Raw genomic sequence first — 19094 nt, 5'->3', positions numbered from 1 at the left:
GTTTTACTGATGCATTGATGAACTGTGTCATTATCTCACCTAGCTGTAAAGAGTATTTAATGATTATCTAGAGATATTTTCGAACAGTAGCTGAAATGATCTTGAGGTAAAAAAAAAGAAATGCCTAAGTTCTGATCTAGACACTGACTTAGATTGAGACCAAGATTATTGATTTTTCTTTCTGGAAGCTTGTAAGAGAAAAATTACTACTTACCTCCTAAGGTTGTTTAGCAACATGATGTTCACATACATATAATACAAATAATAGCTATATGGGGGATTCTTCTCACTGGTCCAGAGGTCAGGGTTAAGGCTCTTGTCAGAGAACATATGGCCACTATGTTTGGATTCATCATCAACACTGTCAAAGCCAGTCACCTGGTAGGAGAAGAGATTCACCGAAATCAGTATTTTCAAGAAGCAAACTTCAACATTACTTACTCTTGCTTCAGGACTTTCTTGTAAGAAGCATCTGGTCCTTTTTCTTCATTTCCCTCCTTATGCTAGCAGCCCTGCTGCTCAGCCCTCCTACCATACCATGCGGACAGTAGGAATAATGTGTTTTCTCAAAGGAAGTTTCACCCATTGTTTTCTTTTGAGACAAATAGGAGGCCCAGGTGCACAAAAGCCTTCAGACTCCGGGGGGGGGGGGGGGCGGGCAGGTCATGGGCCTGTAAAACTCCCTCAGATCTAGATTATAGTCCTTTGAACTCATCTGCTTTGTTATTTGAAAAGCAGCTGAATGACAGAGGCTCCCAGGAAACCTCAGAGTTCTGATTTGGGGGATACTCAGAAATGTCTTTTTTAATCATGTCCCAGCAGCTACATCCCCACCTCTCTCGAGTCCCATCAAGATCTACACAGTGCTTCCTTACAGTCATCTCCTTTTTGGAGGCCAGTGCCAGAGACAAGCTCAAAGTATGCATCCTGGATTATGATGCTGTTTCTGTACAAGAAGATGTGAATGTTTTTTTGGTCATTCTTTATAGAAAGGATTGCTGAGAGGACAAATAAATAGCTGTTGAGCTGCTTCAGAGGAAATATATAACAACTATTTGACAACAGGACCTTACCCGGCTTTTATTAAATTCTGTGTCAGGGCTTTAAAACAATAATACAAGTAATCTATGAAGGAGGAAGCTTTTTTACTGTCTGGAAACAGCTGTGGGAAAAAAAATCTATGAGGAGAGGATCCATTTCATGTGAGACAAGAAGTTCAAATATACTTACATATTTGAGGAAAAGGTGCAATTCTTTGTGGTCTTTGGGATTGATTGTTGCTTCAAACAAAGGTACAAAGATGTTCTCCAACATCTTCCCAAAACTAGGTAGAATATTTTTAGACCTAAATATGTCACTGAAGGGAACAAATATACACAGTTGTGACCACTCTTTAATCAGCTTATATTTTTCCTCCACTTTTATATTTTCTATTATTTGTGTATATTCAACAGATTCAGTTCTACTAGGATTCAGAAATTCAAAGTTTATGTCAGGGAAGGGGTTGTCTCTATGCTGTTTCCTGCACTGCCTGGCACTCTGCTTTATCCAGGCTCTGCTGAAGCTCCCGAGTGCTCCAAAAATAGTGACAGTATGCATGGGTAGATGCTGTCTCAAGAACAGTGACCCCTTCCCTTACAGCCACTGAAGGCTAATAGGGGAGATACGGAATTACCTCTTGTGAAAGATTCAGTTTTCCAAAGTTGTAACTACTACAAATGAAAGTAGAATGTTCTGCTATAGTGAGCCTCTCAGAAGAGGGACAGTACTTCAGTGTGTCATAAAGTGCATGACAAAGTGTTGACTCAGATGTATGGAAGAAATTGTTACATGAGAAATTAAAGGAGATAAACTTTCTCCCTAATGTGAAACACACTCTGGGACATACATGTGACCGCAACAGCTCTTTTTCTACTCATATTTCAACTAAGCAGTTTCAAAACATGAAGCTCAGATATTAAGGCTGACAAAATTATCATGGAAGACTCTATTATACAGTATTAGAAACAAAGAACCATTTAATAAAGTCCCAAAGGATGCTTAAAAACTAAGAAAAACTGATACTGATTTAAGCTTGCAAATCAGCAATCTGGGTTGCATTTCCAAGTTCACTGTTATTTAGTCACTGATTTGAGGAAGTTTGATAACAGTTTTACAGATCATTTTCTACACCTTTATGGAATTCAAGAGTTGATTTATTTTCATTACTAAACTGTATTTTAACTTGCCATTGAATGCAGCTTAATTTCACCCATTTGTAATTTTTGGTTTTAGTCTCTTCAGACTTACATAAATAATTCACAGTAGTTTTGAATAGCTTCATAAAGAGTAGTCATGTCCTACACCCCCAGACTGTCAGGAAAACTGCAGCAATGGTCAAGAATAAATTTCCCAGGCTGTTTCTTATAAATAGAACTAGAGGACAGCTCATAAACCATCTAAAAAATATCAGAAATTAAAACAAATCATTGGTATGATTTCAAACTGTTAAAATTACCAAGAGCTCCTGATTACTTACTAGATTCTGGGAACCTGAATTATCCAGCGCATATTAGGGGAATAAACTTTATGCTTAATGAACCATTTTGCCAAGTTCAGCCATTCATCTGGAGACCGTCCATAAATGGATAAGCGGGGTTCTGTATACTGGTACTTACTTTCTTCTAGTTCACGGGCTACTTCCTATTAAGTAATAAATATATTTGCTTTAATATGGACACTGAAGATCATTTACAGCTAGTAGTATATTTATCATTGTACTTTCCTCAGACCAGATATAACTGTACTGCCACCCTTTAATGATAAAGGGAATCTCTTGTCTATTCATCCATTATTTTTTTAGGCATCTGAATATTATACTAGCAAGCTATTGCAGATATAATTTGAGTATAACTGTAACACCTAGATTTAGGGGACAATATTCTTGTGCAGTTATTACTAACACCTTTGTAAGACATGTTTAAAATTGGTAAATCAGAATTATACTATTTAAACTGTAGTAAATGACTACATATAATATGCAGACCAATGGAGAATCTGACCTAGAATCCATGGGAGCAAGCAATTGTAAGGCTATTAATTTTAGACAAGCACTTCTATATAAAGAGCAGCTGACATCTAGTTCATGTCGTAAGAAATGAATCTGAAGCCTGTGCATGCACGTGAAGATACAGATCGATGCAGAGGCGCTTCTCTAGCTCTTCCTTCCCTAGCAGCTACCACTAGCCAACTACATCCTAACAAAATATTAAGCCAGTGAACTGATCCTTGGCTGCTCTCCATTAGTTTGAAACTGCACACAACTCTGCTTTGAACTCATACACAGGTTATGTGTACGTGTTTGTAACTCATAAAATTATTTAGAATGCAGCAGTGGCTGATTTAGCAGAGGTCTTTCTCTGATGAATTGCTAGAGCAAGCCCAATACTTAGAATTACTTAACCATAGTGTTAGCTCCAATTATAACATCAAAAATCTTTTACAAACCTTCATTTCTCTACAGTTGGAAAAGCTTGAAACTTACCTTGACCATACGAGCAAAATATTCACCACCAATGTAGTTCTCAGTTTTCAAATACAAGTCCCTCAGCTCACTAGCACCAACTGGATTGTACTTGGAATTGAATTTGTCAAATCGATGAAATGTTTGACGACCCTGGAGGAGAAAAAAACCCAAATAACCATGGTTTTAAGTATGCACAATAGTTTATAAATTAAATTCCCTAGCAATAAAAGACATAAAAAATACCTATAGCAACTTACTTCAAATGTGCAAAGTAATGCACGAGTTCAAATTCTAATTTAATAAGTTATCATGCAATAACTGTAGAAAACAGAATTTCACACTTAGAAAACTTTAGATTTTTCTCGTTTATTTTGTCATTTTAATAGACTTACTGCATGGACATCTAAAGAGTCTACAGTGAGGTCATAAGGGTCCATGTGAAGGCTTTCAAAGACTTGCTTTAAAGTCGTCTTCTTGCCTTTTTTCTCTGCAACAATCCTGTCAGGCTCCGTTTGATACGTGTGCTTAATAAACCTCAACAAGTGTTTCTGGTTCATGCAAGCAGCAGCATGGATATGAGTATCAACCTGAAATCAAAAGGTTATTCATGCTCATCATCCATATACATAAATTAGCAAAGTATCTATGTCAGTGACAACAATGACTAAAGCCTTGTAAAATATTCCTTAAGTAACAAATGGATTCATGCCTAAGCAAGGCAAAATGTTTCAGAACCATGAGATTTTGGTTTTGGAGGAATTATTCGATAAGCAGAACTATAAATAAAACAGCTCCCAATGAATAGTTTCCTATTTAAATAAAATTTTCAACAAGATACATTATAAGTGCCAAACACAGAAACTGGGTTCAGATTAAATGTGATACTTCCTTAAAGGACACACCGATCCTTCAGTATCCTTTTATTTCATCCATGATTCAATGATGTCTTTCTAGTTACAGACTATAGTTATAACCACCCTCTCTGACTGAAAGGACCTGGAATTCTCAGTCATTTCCAATAGCATAATTGATTTTTGTATCTCAACCACATGAAACATCTTAGGTCACTAGAACTGCAAAATGTACATGAGAAATTTTGTCACTATTTTTTCCAAGTTTAATTATAATACAGCAACTCATAATGCTGACAGATTTTTCAGTTTCTTCAGATCTCTTCACACACTAAGGGAAGTGCAAGCTTCACAGAAGGACTGACAGTATTCCCTCAGATTTTTGTTCAAGTCCCATTTTAAAAAAAAATTGACAAGAACCAAATGGTTTCCACAGGTATGCTTTTCTTTCGCCCAGAAGCTTGCACTGAGCAGCTTATATTAGAAAACAGTCCAAAGAAACAACTGATGAGATTTGGGGGTTTGCTTGTTGATTTAAGTTTTCCCTTCAGTATGTGTAATTCCTTAGGTGCCTCCAACAGGTATGTAAAATGAATGTGTTGCAGTTCCTTGCAGTCAGGGGTTTATTATCTTAATGACACAGTTAAAGAATAGAAGAAAACCAGGTATTTTGCCCAACTACTTCTTGTTTGAAAAGGCAGGTAACACTAATTGCAGTTACTTAGGACCAAGTAGGTGAAAGGGGAGAATAGCTCTTAGCTAGGATAATGGCCCTAAGGAATCTCAGCACAGCACAGTCCAGCAGAGCTGCTGCTCCAGTGTCCATTTGCTCTGAATTTCCATGAGAAATTTTGATTGAACAACAGAATAGCCTAATGCATGTCCTAGGCAAAACAATGAAATTACTCTACCAACAAATTCCTATCAATTTAAAACCAAACAAAAACAAACCACTGTCCTGATTAGATTTCGCAGATGACACATAATGAGCACAATGGCCCTAGGGACAGCTTGACAGACTCTGAAATTGCCTTCAAGTCCAGACTGCCAAATCCTAGCAGAAGCAGTTTCAGCTCACCCAGAATCCACAGTGCTGCAGCCTGTCTGCTAAGCTTCCCATTTTCCTCCAGCCCAGGCCCTGCCTGGACATAGATGGCCCTGAGCACACGGATGTGGTCAGACGCTATCGCTGATTCTAACATCTGCCTTGTGCACCAGCTGCCTGGTACTGCAGACAAGTCTTACAAGACCAGCTGGCAGAATGGTTCTGCAGAAGGAGCAGGAAGTAAGATAGTCAGTTTGTAATACAAGTTTCAAGATGATATATAACAAGGACAGGATGGTTCAAATGATAAGTCTAAATACCACACAGTACTGTCCTATACATTGGTAGGAGATGGTTTGGAATCATTATAAGTAACACTTGACCATGAAGTCTTAAGTGAAACTGCAGTGGAAAGGGCTGCTCTAACTCCTCATAGAGTAAGAAAGGAGCTTCAAAGCAGAAATAAAAAATAATCTTGCTTCTGCACAACACTGGTAATGCAGCTGTCAGGATGCACCCAGTTTTGCTGTCTACCTTTAAAGGTTTAAACAAATCAAATACTAAAAACATTCCCAAGAAATGTCACAAAAGGAAACAGAAGCTGGAAAACCCACACTGCCATGTGATTGTAAAAGTGAAACTTACTTGGCTTTCAAGGTTCAATTTGAGAGTTAATTTGATCAACTGCATACAGGTACATCCAAAAGAAACCATGAGGCAGAGAGGGGGTTTTTCAATCTCACAAGCAATGACATAAGATTCAAAAGGTTGGATGCTGACATTAGATACAAGTTCCTAAAGATGCTCACTACATTGGAACAGTTTGAACCCACTGCACTGTGCTTTTCGAAATGCAGGTAAACTGGCATTCCAGGGACACACTCCCAACAAGAGCTGTGTAGCCTGTATGCAGGAAGTCACACTAGAAGGAATTCTCAGGTAAACCAGCTATAAGGAGTCACTGAACATACATCTCTGCAAGGACTCTCCTCCAGGACACTGCAAACATCGACACATACAACACGAGACCGGTGTGTTCCCTTTTGCGGAGTGACTATGTCTGCAGCTTTTGGATTCCACCAACGGAAGTAGTTGGCATCCTGGTCTGCTTTTAAGGATCATTAGAGGAAACAGATCAGGGGCACCTGAATAAGTAACAGCCATACTCCTGCAATGTAAACCTAAGCTTATGCTGTGACATACAGTCTACAGAAATGCCACTGTTTTACTTGGCACAGGTAGTCATTTAATTTGCAGTTTATACATACAGAAGTTGTTGCAGCCCTCTAAGGGCAAATCTATCTCCCTGTGAATGTTAATAGCATAACTAAAGACCAGGATATAAACTGAATCCTAAATATTAACGTTTAATTGTTAATCACTGCCTAGTACAAATATGCTAGACACTTTCAAGCTAAATGAAAAAGCAAGAAATGTATTACTGTCTTGAAGTACACAACATGAAGTGCATTACTAATGCACAGTAAACAATGCTGTGTCTAAAACAGTAGAAACAGCTCCACTTAACGTATTATTACACTCCTCAGAGTACTTCTATAGCCGTTTGAACCCAACTGCACTATATATATATGCTTACTCAGGTTAATAAACATCTTTTGTTTTAGAAATAAATATTGTTTACTATGAACTCTTCCTGGACCAGCAAAATAATACAAGCTACTAGGCTGGGTCAACTTATATGGGAGAGTGAAATTACAGTTAATAGATGCCCTATAAGCTCTAAACATTCAGGAAAAGCAAGATATAAGCATAGAATACCAGGTGTAGGGAACCTGAATAAGTGTAGTTTATTGAATTTCAGAATGCACTAGTTCCAGTGGTGGCTCAGCTACTGGAATTAATGACTCTTGAAAAACAGCACACAACACTTCCCCTTTATTTAAATCAACATGAATTCACTACTGTTAGGAGGGCAAGGACAGAAAGCAAGGAGACATTTTGTTTCATTTGCTTGTACGCAAGGATCACATGACACAGTAATAACTGCATTTCTTTCAAAGTCCTGCTTCCCTTTGAGAAATAGTTCTCTCAAGCGTGTCTCTGCATTTCAGTAAGCTCCTGTGAAATCTTCTCCAGTCCCCACAAGCATATCACACATTGCTCTATAGCTGAGCTAATCCTGTCAGGCTTATTTTCTAAGAACCAAGATCTTCCTTTATTTTTTCTCCTCCCTCTCAACTCAATATATTTATTTCCCAAGAGTAAAAAAGATTTTTCTGGAGTCTTTCATGCTTTTTCTAGAGAACATGCAGTACTTTGGCTACCTTTTTAAACTACCCAGTATATTCTGACCTTTAGGGAAGCAGCAACTTCAGTAACAACAGAAGTCTTAGAGAGTATCATACAGCTTTTTCTTCATTGTTTTTACAAACAATGCAACTTTTTGGAAGGTTTTAATGACTTGCACTTTGACCTACCCTAGCACATTATTAGTGCATATGCTTTTGTGCATTTTCACAACTCAGGATGCAACCCTATCTAAAGGAAGCATCTAAACACATAATCCTTAGACGTGGTCTGATTTGGTTAGGGATATTTATTATTAATAATAATAATGTTATTATGCTAAGAAATTTTTACTAATTTCATTGTTATTTATTATGAAAGATATCTACTAAAAGACTTTGAACAGATTGAGTTCATGTAAGGGTGACAAATGCCCCCTTTGCCCTCCCCACCAAAAAGACTAAACCAGTCTCATTTTAAGCTGTTGTTATTTTGTTCTTCATACAATGTGATATATCAAGTAAGCTGAGGCTTCTCTGGGCCATGAGTAACAAGCCCCTACCACAAGGTCTACTTGCTTCTATTTGCAAATATTCTGCTTGCATTTCCAAATTAGTTACAATGCCACTGCAGCCCAGTTTCCCTTAGTAGAAAAAAAACCTCATCCGTGTGCCCTTAGCCAAATTTCCTGTTGCAGTTCTTACTCTCACCTCCCCCCAGGAGGAAACCTTTTTACTCAAGGTCACATTAATCTTCCATGAAAAGAAGAAACACAATGACTGACAGAAATCTATCTTGGAACACACAGTATGCCTTCAGTGAACTCACCTTTTTAACAAATGAAAACAACTGTTAACACAAAGGTTTCTTTAATTCTTTTAATTCCATCATCTCATTCAAGCAATGGTAGACATCAGTTTTCTCGCAAATATGGTAGAATTCCCTTCGCTCAGCAATTCTCCATGTAATGAAGGCAGCCTGTCTGTCTCTGCACCTTCTCAGTTCAGCCTAGCCCTTTCCTTTCCTTATTGACCTGACCACTATGTGGTTCTGTCTGCAGGCTTTGTGGATGAAATGCTTATACTTCTCAGTCAAGATGGTTACATCTGTGTACAACTTGTAGCTTGAAGGACTTCCCATTGCCCTCCAAATCACATCTCACCAGCACCAACTACCCTAAACCACTCTGGCTCCTGCCTCCCTCATCTTTCTGCATTGCTTCTCTTTCCTTCCACTGTCTCTCAAATCTCCACAAAACATCCATCTCAGATCTATTTTATGGATGTTTATCTGTGCAATCAGAAATGGAGTGTGGTACTGAATTAGGCATATGCTCCGGATTCAGAGCAATGTGATAAATACAGCAAAAACAAATGCCAAGGGCAACCCTCTTAATGATACTGAACTTTTCCAGTGCATAGATTAGTAGTACCCACAGCTGCAAACTACCTGATTTTCTAAACACATGCACTTTAACTCATAAATACTTCTACCCCAATAGCTATGGGCTTCATGGACTTGACGCTGAATCCACTGCTGCCTTTACATCAATGCTGGATTGAAGGGAAATTATTCCACATCCCACTGCCAGATTCCCTGATCACCAATATATTCATACTGCATTAGCTTTTCAGATGGGATGCAACAGCTTTATACAATGAGCTTGATTCATTCCTTACAGCTTTGTATTAAGCATGAGAGGCAGAAGACACAAAATACACTGCCCTAGGGTATTGCAGTAATGCTCCTGGCAGCCAAAATAGTCCCTAGAGCTGGGCAGAGCCCCTCAGGAGCTTGCCTACTTCATACTTATGCCATCCAGAGCAACTCAGAAACCAGGAGAGACAGGAGATGTGAATCCCCATGTCCCCAGCTTCTTGTTTGGCTGTACTCATTGCAAAATGCACAGAATCAAGCCCCTGTGTTCACATGAATACAGAAATACACTACCATGAAGAGAAACCAATTTCTTCTTCTGTTCTTTTAATTACTAAAAGAAAGGATAGAGTAAAAGCTTGCTTTATGTTCTCTACAGAATTTTTGCATTATAATGGTCGATGGCTTTCTGCCATCATTTTGCCACTTGCAAGACTGGGCAGACACAAAAATTCACCTCGGCGTCTCTGCAAGATAGGAGGGGAGAAATAGTATGCACAGTGCTTTGAAAGCACAAAATACAGCTTTTACTGCACATTAAGAGTGGTAAGGCACCATTCCATGTATTGCTAACAGAGGTGCACAGAGGCATTCCTGTCCTTTGAACCCAATGCTAACCCATAAGTCTTCCCATTCACTATCACTTTTCTTCATATGATGAAAATGAATTTCATCACCAAAGTCAGGAAGTAGCTACTGGGAGGGAAAAAAAAAGAGGAAGAAAAAAGCAATCTCTGAATGAATCAAAGTTCAGAAAGGTTAAGGTATAGATTCACTGTTTACTCACGAGGCTTTTAATGATACATTTAAAAAGCAGACATCTGTTAAATTAATTCAGTATTTTGTGAGATCTATAGAAGTATATAACCTGCTCTAACTTCCTTTTTTATAAGTCATAAGTGGTATTTCAACCCTGTAGTCACAACCAAAAGCTAGTATTTTCATCCTTTTTGTCTAACCAATACTTTAAAAAAAAAAATAAAATCAGTTGCACCAGTCTAGACCAAATGGTATATCATGGCAGCAACCAGCTACTGCACACAGAATTCAGCAGGGCTGTGTAAGCCACTTTAGAAACTGCTTTCTTCCATGCACAGCTACCCTGGCGCGAGCCAAAGCTCTGCTGCCACACAAGGCAAGGCACCTGAGCTAGTGAGTCTGTGGGCAGAAGAATATGACATGTAAAAGCCACTGCTGTGGCATATCCTCAGGTTTGGTTTGCTGAACCACTGAAATAATGGCTAAAGAGAGAAAGAATATGGGAGGCTTATGCTGTCATTTTTTCATCTTTAGAAAACTATATCAAAGCTATTTGCAGTGAAGGACACCTGCCAATGCAGCACATAGATATACGTCATACAGATAGCAAATACATGTTAGGTAAAAAAGTATCTTGGCTTCACCTTTGGGGGGGGCAGAGGGGGGCATCAACCTCCCCCCTAGAAAAAGCAGTAGAGACAAACCAAAGTTCCTAATAAGAAGACCAAGAAAGCACTGTAAATGCCTTCTGCAATTAGCAACATTTAAACAGAAAAAAAAAAAAAATCAGGTGTACATCCTTTACTTTGAAGGTGTATTTCAGCTAAACAACTGAACTATGGGCTCTGAATTAACTGAGGCTGTTGGGCACAGCGGCCTGTTGGAAGCCCCACTCAAAAAACCTCATGTAGTTGCTTTGAAAGGCAAGACACCCTAATACACAAAGGCTAAAACTCAGTTCTGAGTTTGTAGAGCTAAACTCTTATTACTTAATTTCATCCCTAATGCAGGCAACCCAAGAGTTATGTGGAGAATCTGCGCTGACTGCACTTTGCTATGCATTAGCTGGAGAACGTGGGAGAGCCCTGCTGATGGCAGACTCAAGAGTCTTCTCTAAAGTTAGCATTCTCCTACACAGACAGTTGTCTACCTCCTTGGGGAGCCAAGTGGAGCCAGCCACACTGTCATACCACCTGTGGATTCTTGTCTGTCTAGAGAAATATTTATCAGGTTATTAAAGGGCAATTTTCCAGTTCCAGCTAGATCAATGCAAAACTTATGTTTGGTTGCATTCTGGTTAAGCCCAATATGTAAGACATACCCATACATTTCCCTTATTTAATAGAAGCCTTATCTTGGGATTTATTAAATAGATAAGCTCACTGGAGGAGAACTCCTATTAAACCAGGAAAAAAAAAGGTGGGGAAAGAGGACAGGGAGAAGGGGAAAAAACCCAGTAATCTTTGATTGTCATGCCAGCAAATAATGCTGGCCAGCTTTCTACCATACCTTTCTAAATGCATGTTCACTGATTGACCTTGTCACTACACCATTAACTGTTTTAATTTTGGCATTTTCCATCAGTTACTTTGACTCTTTTATATAAGCAAACAGATTGTACCAGGATCTCCACACTAGTGTCTGAGGGATGTAAAAGACAACTTCACTAACAGCTCTTTCAAGAGGTGAATCTTATTTCTTGCTTTCCTCATGAGCAGTACGCACCGTTTAGGACTGACTAACAGAGAGACATCCTGAAATAGAGGCCCTAGAAGTGTCTGTTTCATATTCTAAGTTTCACTGCTGATACTGTTATTAGGGAGGAAGCACTTCAGGGAAGTTACAGATCCAAATATTACTTGGGTTAGCAAGATGTAGGAAAAGCAAGATTACTTGGGGGCTTACAGGAACTCTAGCTACAATGCAGTTTACTTGCCATAGAGAGTGATTCATAAAAATACTACTTGTAAGCTTGCTTCATAAAAATACTACTTTAAGCAAGATTAACTCTGCGCAGCAAGAATTTTTAAAGCAATAACTAGCAGTAGGAATGATCTCTGCCAGAGAAGAGCAAGCCTGTTCCTGCTCTCCTGAATTGGAGTATTGCCAGAGAGGAAGTGCTGCACATTTTGTGCTTTTGAACAACATGAATCCGTTTGTAGATTGGCTTATTTAATAGTAGGTAATTAGAAAATAATTAAGATATGCCCAGTGATATTGAACACTGTTTTTAAAACAAAAGCTGATCTTAGCAAATACAATCCTGTTCATTACAGCTTCTCAGTAATCTAACTGATTGTCTAAGCAGTTACCTGGCCCACATCTCTGTCCTTCGCACCTCTCAGTCACCACGTGTTTTGTGATTAATGTCTCTGTCAGCTGGTATAGTGTTTTACCTGAATGTGGCATGAAGTATATTATCCATGGTTATGCAAGAGAACTGTCAAGTTAGGAGTTGTCTCTGCCACTTGAGTCCTGCTTGAGTGAATTAGCTAATAGATCCTCCCGTCCATACGCTTAACAGATAAGTGTGAAATTCATTAAAATTTACCTAACAACCCATCTGCTTCTAGCCTTGTGATAGACAGGGGTATATTCATCAAACACTTTTGTTTAGCAGATTTTGTATTTGACAGTTTATTTCCAAAATAGTAGCAAACATTCAGTAGCCAGCACACTGGCCCCTATACGGAAAGGCCAGAAGGACTTTTCGATGTACTAGCACTAACCAAAACATAACAAGAAGGATTAAAGTATTGATCTAAACCCTGAAGTTACAAAATAAGGACTACCTCTTCCAGTTGCATATAGAAACAATGCAAAATGGACTTAAGTGGTTAAAAATACCAGCAACAATTACTGCTTTGTCAAGAAATGTCACCTATCAAACCAAGTGCTCTCTCTCCAGTAGTTTCCTCTTAATTTCAGGAAAGGGGAGCAAACGAGGCAGCATAACATGGCTGCTTCCATGCTTTGAAGAGAATGCAGCTCCCATGGGTGTGAATATGTCAGGAAATGAAATGAGCTCCTTGATTTCCCTACCTGTCTCCTAATTGCATCCCAGTGTATCTGAGAGGCAGTTACGAATATAACTCAAGTAACGGTCTTTTTACTTAGTATTTCACACATTTTTTACCAGATACTGATGGCAGCATGAACCCTCAGTTCAGTTTCTGTGGGAGGTCTTTTTTCTTTCAACATGTATTTAAACACCTATTGTCAACGTGAAGTGAACTTTTTATCCAAAATATATATAGCTGTTCCTATTTACAGTCTCGTATGACTTACCTACATGAAAACATGAAAATACACTTGACTGTCTTTAAGTGAATTAATTAAAATGAATTAAACCTCCATGTGGATATTTTCATTCATAATCCAAGTGAGCTTCATTTGATTAATTCTGTTTCACTCCTTTAAAGCAATCTACATAAAATTAAGCCCCTTTGATGCTGAATAAGTAAACAGATGAGTTTAGCATAATCCATTTAACCCACTTACATTCAAGTTAATTTTCCTGGACTGTTCCCATGTAGAAAAATTTTAATATTCTTAAAATAACATAATTCAACTGAGTATGCACACACCACTTCATGCATATCATCTACACTTCAGACAAGAAAAGCAAAATTGCTGAAACTCCTACTAGAAACAATGTCATGCCTTTAATCCTTTTCACACTTACCTTTCTCACATTATAAAAGTCTCGATGGGGATTACTCTTTAGTTCTTTAAATTCCGACATTTCATTTAACATCTCATGTAGACTAAATTTAGATTCTAAAAAGTTAAGCCTCCGATGACAATATGTTTTTCTGTAAGAGAAAACACAAAAATTAACTTAAAACTATTTGTACTTCAGGGTCAAAAGACTGTTTTCACAGTAAAAACAAATATTCTTATGAAGACCAAGACAAATCCTTTTATTATCCTACTAGTTAACAAATATGTCAATATCCAATATGATTTCAGACCAATGTTATTAGTGAAACCTCAAACAGAACTCTACATAACCATGTTATGCCCTTTAAATCATCCAAGTATTTATCACTGTATCTGTGCATAAATTGTAGTTCTTTTACTAATGATGACCAAAGAAAGCATAAAACCTATAATAAAATCTGATGTCAATTGCTACTACTCTGAAACTATAACTCCAGTGGAGCAGATCACCTCATATGTAACAGAAACAATCTGTAATCCAGACTTATTCACTGTGGAAATAATAAAAAAAACCCCTAAAATTTGTTTGCTTTTTCAATGTGAATATAAGAAGCCAAGATAAGATGCAATACACTTTCATTTTTCATGCCTTAAAAACACATATTCTGTATAGGAATACTTTTTTTCCAAAATAATTTCTTGTGCTCTTCTTAGAAAAATCATGCTTTTTTTGTGCCTGCTTGCCTACTCCTCTGTCTTCACTTTCGTCTTCTGTTATGTTTCTCATTCTATTTTTAACCAATGACATGGTTGTCCTCTTCACCATCTGTCAATTCTTATTGAATCTACAATATTTTTGTAGCACTATTAATGTAATAGACTGCTTTTTTCTGCTTTATTGTTGACAATCTCTCCTCAATGGGACACAAATCCCATTATGGATTTGAAAGTCCGATTCCATCACTGTATCTGATACTGATCAAGATCCATTTGCCTGCTGCAGAAGTCTTTGTTGGGTTATACTATTCAAGAGACTAGAAGACTGAGGAGTAGGGGCAAGACTTCACCAGTTTAAGAACAGCGAAGATTAAAGAACAATGGGTTCTTGATCTCCAAGCAGCCCCACATGATAGACGTCAATGACAGGAAAGCACTTGCTGCAAACACGGAAACAATACCGTAAGAAGAGCTTATGCAACAGGATTACTGAAAAGACTTTCTCCTTTTGGTTTGTGTGTATTTATTGGGGAGTGTGAATCAGCCTGCAAAAGCTTAATCTGAAGAAGTGAAAGGAGCAGATGATTGCTCCTACATTCACAAAGGCACTGAGTATTCTAACGTGTCCTACCAAGGCCCCTCTTACTTGTAGCTTCCTGATAAAGACTGTTAGCAAAAGCTGCAAAAAGAAGGGTCTTCAGTATGACTTTCGTTTCAAGTTTTTCCTCCTTGCCCTTTAATCTTCTCAATATGTCTCTTAGAATATAACACACTGAAACTGGAAATACATTTACCCACAGCATACTGTAAACAAGCATACTCAAAGCTAGCTTTGATTTGGAGCAGAAGGGCTGATAATGCTGGCAGAAGCACAGGCTTTTGCTCTTGGAAAAGTGCTTAGGGAATGGGACAGTTCTGTTCAGCCCATCTGCTTTGCCTCTATCAAGACAGACAGATTATGCTGCAGGTGTCAGACAGACTCAAAGGGGAAAGAATGCCATCAGGTGTGACTGACTTGTCACGTTGTAAGCAACGATCTCTCAAAGGCAGAGGGACTAGGAACACAGTGCTGGCAGGCAGGGCAAATAGTTCAGAACAGTCCAGGTCCCTGCTTTGTTCCATCCTAGGATGGATTCATATCCTTGCCTGGTGTTGAGGCCATGAGAAACCTTGAGGTTTCCAGTCCTCAGCTGGGAAGTAAACTTAAGAACTGGATACAGGTGTTTTTGTTATGCACTAGGCAAGGACATTGCTTTGTCATGAGTGTGTCAGTGACTGTACTAGAGTTGTTATATTTCTGGTTTTTAGAGATTTCCCTGGAGTTTGATGGTTCTGGGAAATTTCAGACCTATTTTGATTGTGCATGTGTGGATCAGTTTTGCAGCACATGAGCAGTTAACTGACATCTGGAACAAGTCAGACTGAGTATTTATGTTGCTGAGCTGTTCTGTATGCTCTACATACACAGGGTTTCTCTTCATGCAGCAAGAGCAGAACAGACATGAATGAATTCCAGACAACTGTTCAAAAACCTCAAATTCAGCATAGGCCAAAACAAAATAAAAAAGATGAGGTTCAAGCTTCAATTCCCATGCCTCAAGAAGTTTGGGTCAGATTTGACTTGAATAGGAACATTTGGCCAATCTCCTGCTTTTCTGTTAATTGCTTCTCATTTTGCCATGGTTGATGCAAAGAAACTAAAGAAATTAAGTATAGCCATATGTGGGGGGAGGGGTTTTCCCCCCTTTTAAGTCTTTCCACGATGCATTGATGCTCAAGAAGGGCAAAACAAAACATTACTGTAGAATGAGGACGTTGAGGAGTTAAATATCATAAAAGTCAGAAGTATTAAACTGAAGGTAACAAGCAACCTAAAGGGGCAGAAAAGAAAGAAAGAGAAACATACGTTGGGCCATCTGCAATTAGAGCAAGGACATGGCTCAGGTCAAGGGTATAGGTCTCCAGATCAGGATATGGCAAACTCCGAGGCTCATTGAGTTCCATCATTTCCTTGTTATCATAAACAAAGGGAATGCCACCTTTTATCTTGATAACATAATCCAAATTGTCTGGAGCATCATCAAGATTGTAAGGATCTTCATTTTCTTCTGGGGGTGAATGGAAATCTGGAAGTAAATTTATGTTACATTTAGAAGAAATCTTAGACAAAAGGCAAAATAATTACAAAAATTACCTTCTGCTTCTATAATGCTTTATTTCTAACAGATGTTAATACTTTCATTAAATCACATTTTCAGTTACTATAAAAGATCTGCTGTTACAACACAGCTTTATTCTGACAGGCTTTAATTGCAGTCCCTCTCCAAGCTGAGCGCCTACCTTATTATACATTATTAGAATTCTCTGAACCAAGGTATAATTAGATTTAATACTATTCTTTATTAATGTATGATAGTACAAGTGTCAAAATAATCTTCCTGAAGTATTTAAATTAGGACGACTGAAAGTACAGTTGAGATTTTTGAACAATAAAACAGTTGTTGACTTCATACCCATCTTCATTACTGTCTTTTCACCTTCTGACTCACTGCAGTGATTTTGGAAGTTTGTAGTTAAGCACACAGCTGTTCTCATATTGAAACATCAGTCAGAAAAGGGCAGGCTGTGTCTTTCTATTCTTCTTCACCTCTGCCCTTCCCACAATCCAATGAGCTAGACTAGTGCATACATACTAGAACTGTTTCCTCTCTCAGCAGGAAATAATTTAAGACTCAGTGCTTCTCACTCTGACCAAGGCACTGGTTGGTTTGGAGGTTTTGGGGGGATTTCTTTGTTTGACTGGTTTTGTTGTGTTTTGATTGGGGTTTTTTTGTTTGTTTGTTTTTTTTAAATGTCCTTATTTTTATATTTAATTGGTTTTGAATAGAACCAAGAAGCGCAGAAGCCAGAGATAATAGAACACAACTCCCCTTGGCCTTCTGATCATGATCGAAATCAGAAAGTACCATAAGCACAGTTGGAATTTGTTCAGTACAGTTTTGTAATCCCTTTACAAAATTACATTTTTTTTTTTCCCCCCCCGAGAATCAGGTAAACACACATACTACTTCTGGGACCTTCAGCTTATGTGAACACTCGAACATTATCACTCATGCTAGTGAATGTTCATTGCTTCTTTTACAGTATCTTGCTAACACAACTAGCATAAAATAAGTGTCTCAACTACATTGATGTCAGCTGAACTACATTCTTGTGCTCAGTCTTATCACTGAGATTTCTTCTTTTACCTGTTCAGTTAAGCCAAGACAGAAGAGTAATTAACCTGTCTTTTTATTCACCTAGAGCACCTGAATGTATGTTATAAACTGATACCGTTCTTATCTCCAATATTCATAACTATCCAGCTCAAACCTGTGCTAGCTAAGACATTGTGTAATGAGATTATATTGTTTATATCCTAACTTTAAAGTCACAACTGTAAAAAAGTTAACCTAATAATAGCTTGGAATTATCTCCCTGGCAGCTGTTCCAAAATATCTTTCCTGTCTTGAATAATCAGTATACTGTCCTCTTTACATTATTTCTGTATAATAAATGCTTGAAAACATGTTAATTCACCCTCTTTCAACCACTGAGAGGGTGATTTTAAATGTCACTTTATGGCTGAGAATACATTGCCAACAATATAGACACGCCTACGGTGGCACGTCTGTACAGACCAAAGGTCACTTTTTACAGGCTAATCCTAAAACTAGCAGTGCAAACAGTTTAATGCACAAGAAAAGCTTTCAAGACACAACCCACCTAAGTGACAAGTATCATTTGTGACATATATAGTGGGGAACATGTTCAACCTAATAAGCCTTGTTGAGAGATCAGAGTTTATTAACCCAGGTAGAATGCTCAACAAACATGACTATACACAGCTTCCAGGCTTGACCCGGTAAGTGTACCATGCCTGTGACATCACTTACTCAGGGCTTGCCGACTGGCATGTCTGTATCATACTTCAATTTACAGTGTAGATGAGCTCCATTTTATTTCAGCATGCCAAGATCAGGAGGAATGACTTTTCACTTTAAACCATACCCATATATCTTTTTCCCAGAGGAACATAAGTGTACTACTTACCATCTCATTTGCTGAAAACAAGAATAATCAATGAGCGTCTAGTATGTTTTTTTAGCTTTTGGCAGCTTCCAAGTTTCAGACTAGACACAGGATTTATAATTTAGGTCCGTCAGTGATTCTCCACCACTTACTAAGAGAATGAATTACAGCAGCAAAGACACTCAGAAGAGATCATCACAAAAATCCAACTTACCTTTACTACAGCAGTGCATGGGTTTAATTCTATATTTTAAAAAGAAGAACAAGGATATTCACCTGGATACACTTCATCTTCAACCTTCCATTTTTCATCTTGCATGCTACACAAATACTGAGACGTTGTTCTTGGGAAGCGATGGTAGGCAAGACGTGAATACTTTTCTCGAATGAGAAGAGCTTTCACCAGGCTTTTGGCAGCTTGTTCATAATCATCAACTGTAACCTGAAAGGAAAGCCTGGATAAATACTGACAAAAATAAAACTACAGTTTTGGCAACAGACCAAATCCACACTGGTAACAAGGAGACTGAATTTCCAGAAATGTAAGTGTACGTGGCTTGACCATAAGGATTTTACCCAG

At 38.2% G+C, this 19094-nt stretch overlaps 1 protein-coding gene across 4 annotated transcripts in view; it reads right to left on the bottom strand.

Moving 5' to 3' along the window:
- Nucleotides 1-19094, bottom strand: part of AMPD3 (adenosine monophosphate deaminase 3) — a 34875-nt gene that overhangs the window by 8884 nt on the left and 6897 nt on the right. For all 4 annotated transcript variants that reach the window (XM_074841637.1, XM_074841640.1, XM_074841638.1 and 1 more), the window contains exons 4-11: nucleotides 18791-18956; nucleotides 16350-16569; nucleotides 13749-13878; nucleotides 3898-4092; nucleotides 3524-3655; nucleotides 2519-2682; nucleotides 1231-1357; nucleotides 215-378 (exon numbers count right to left, since the gene is read on the bottom strand). In XM_074841637.1, the coding sequence (XP_074697738.1) occupies nucleotides 215-378; nucleotides 1231-1357; nucleotides 2519-2682; nucleotides 3524-3655; nucleotides 3898-4092; nucleotides 13749-13878; nucleotides 16350-16569; nucleotides 18791-18956 (1298 nt within the window). The remainder of the gene's footprint in view (nucleotides 1-214; nucleotides 379-1230; nucleotides 1358-2518; nucleotides 2683-3523; nucleotides 3656-3897; nucleotides 4093-13748; nucleotides 13879-16349; nucleotides 16570-18790; nucleotides 18957-19094) is intronic.

The sequence above is a fragment of the Strix aluco genome, chromosome 16 (assembly GCF_031877795.1).
Source record: "Strix aluco isolate bStrAlu1 chromosome 16, bStrAlu1.hap1, whole genome shotgun sequence".
NCBI classification, from domain to species: Eukaryota; Metazoa; Chordata; class Aves; order Strigiformes; family Strigidae; genus Strix; species Strix aluco.
This window is presented reverse-complemented; position numbering and strand designations above follow the sequence as displayed.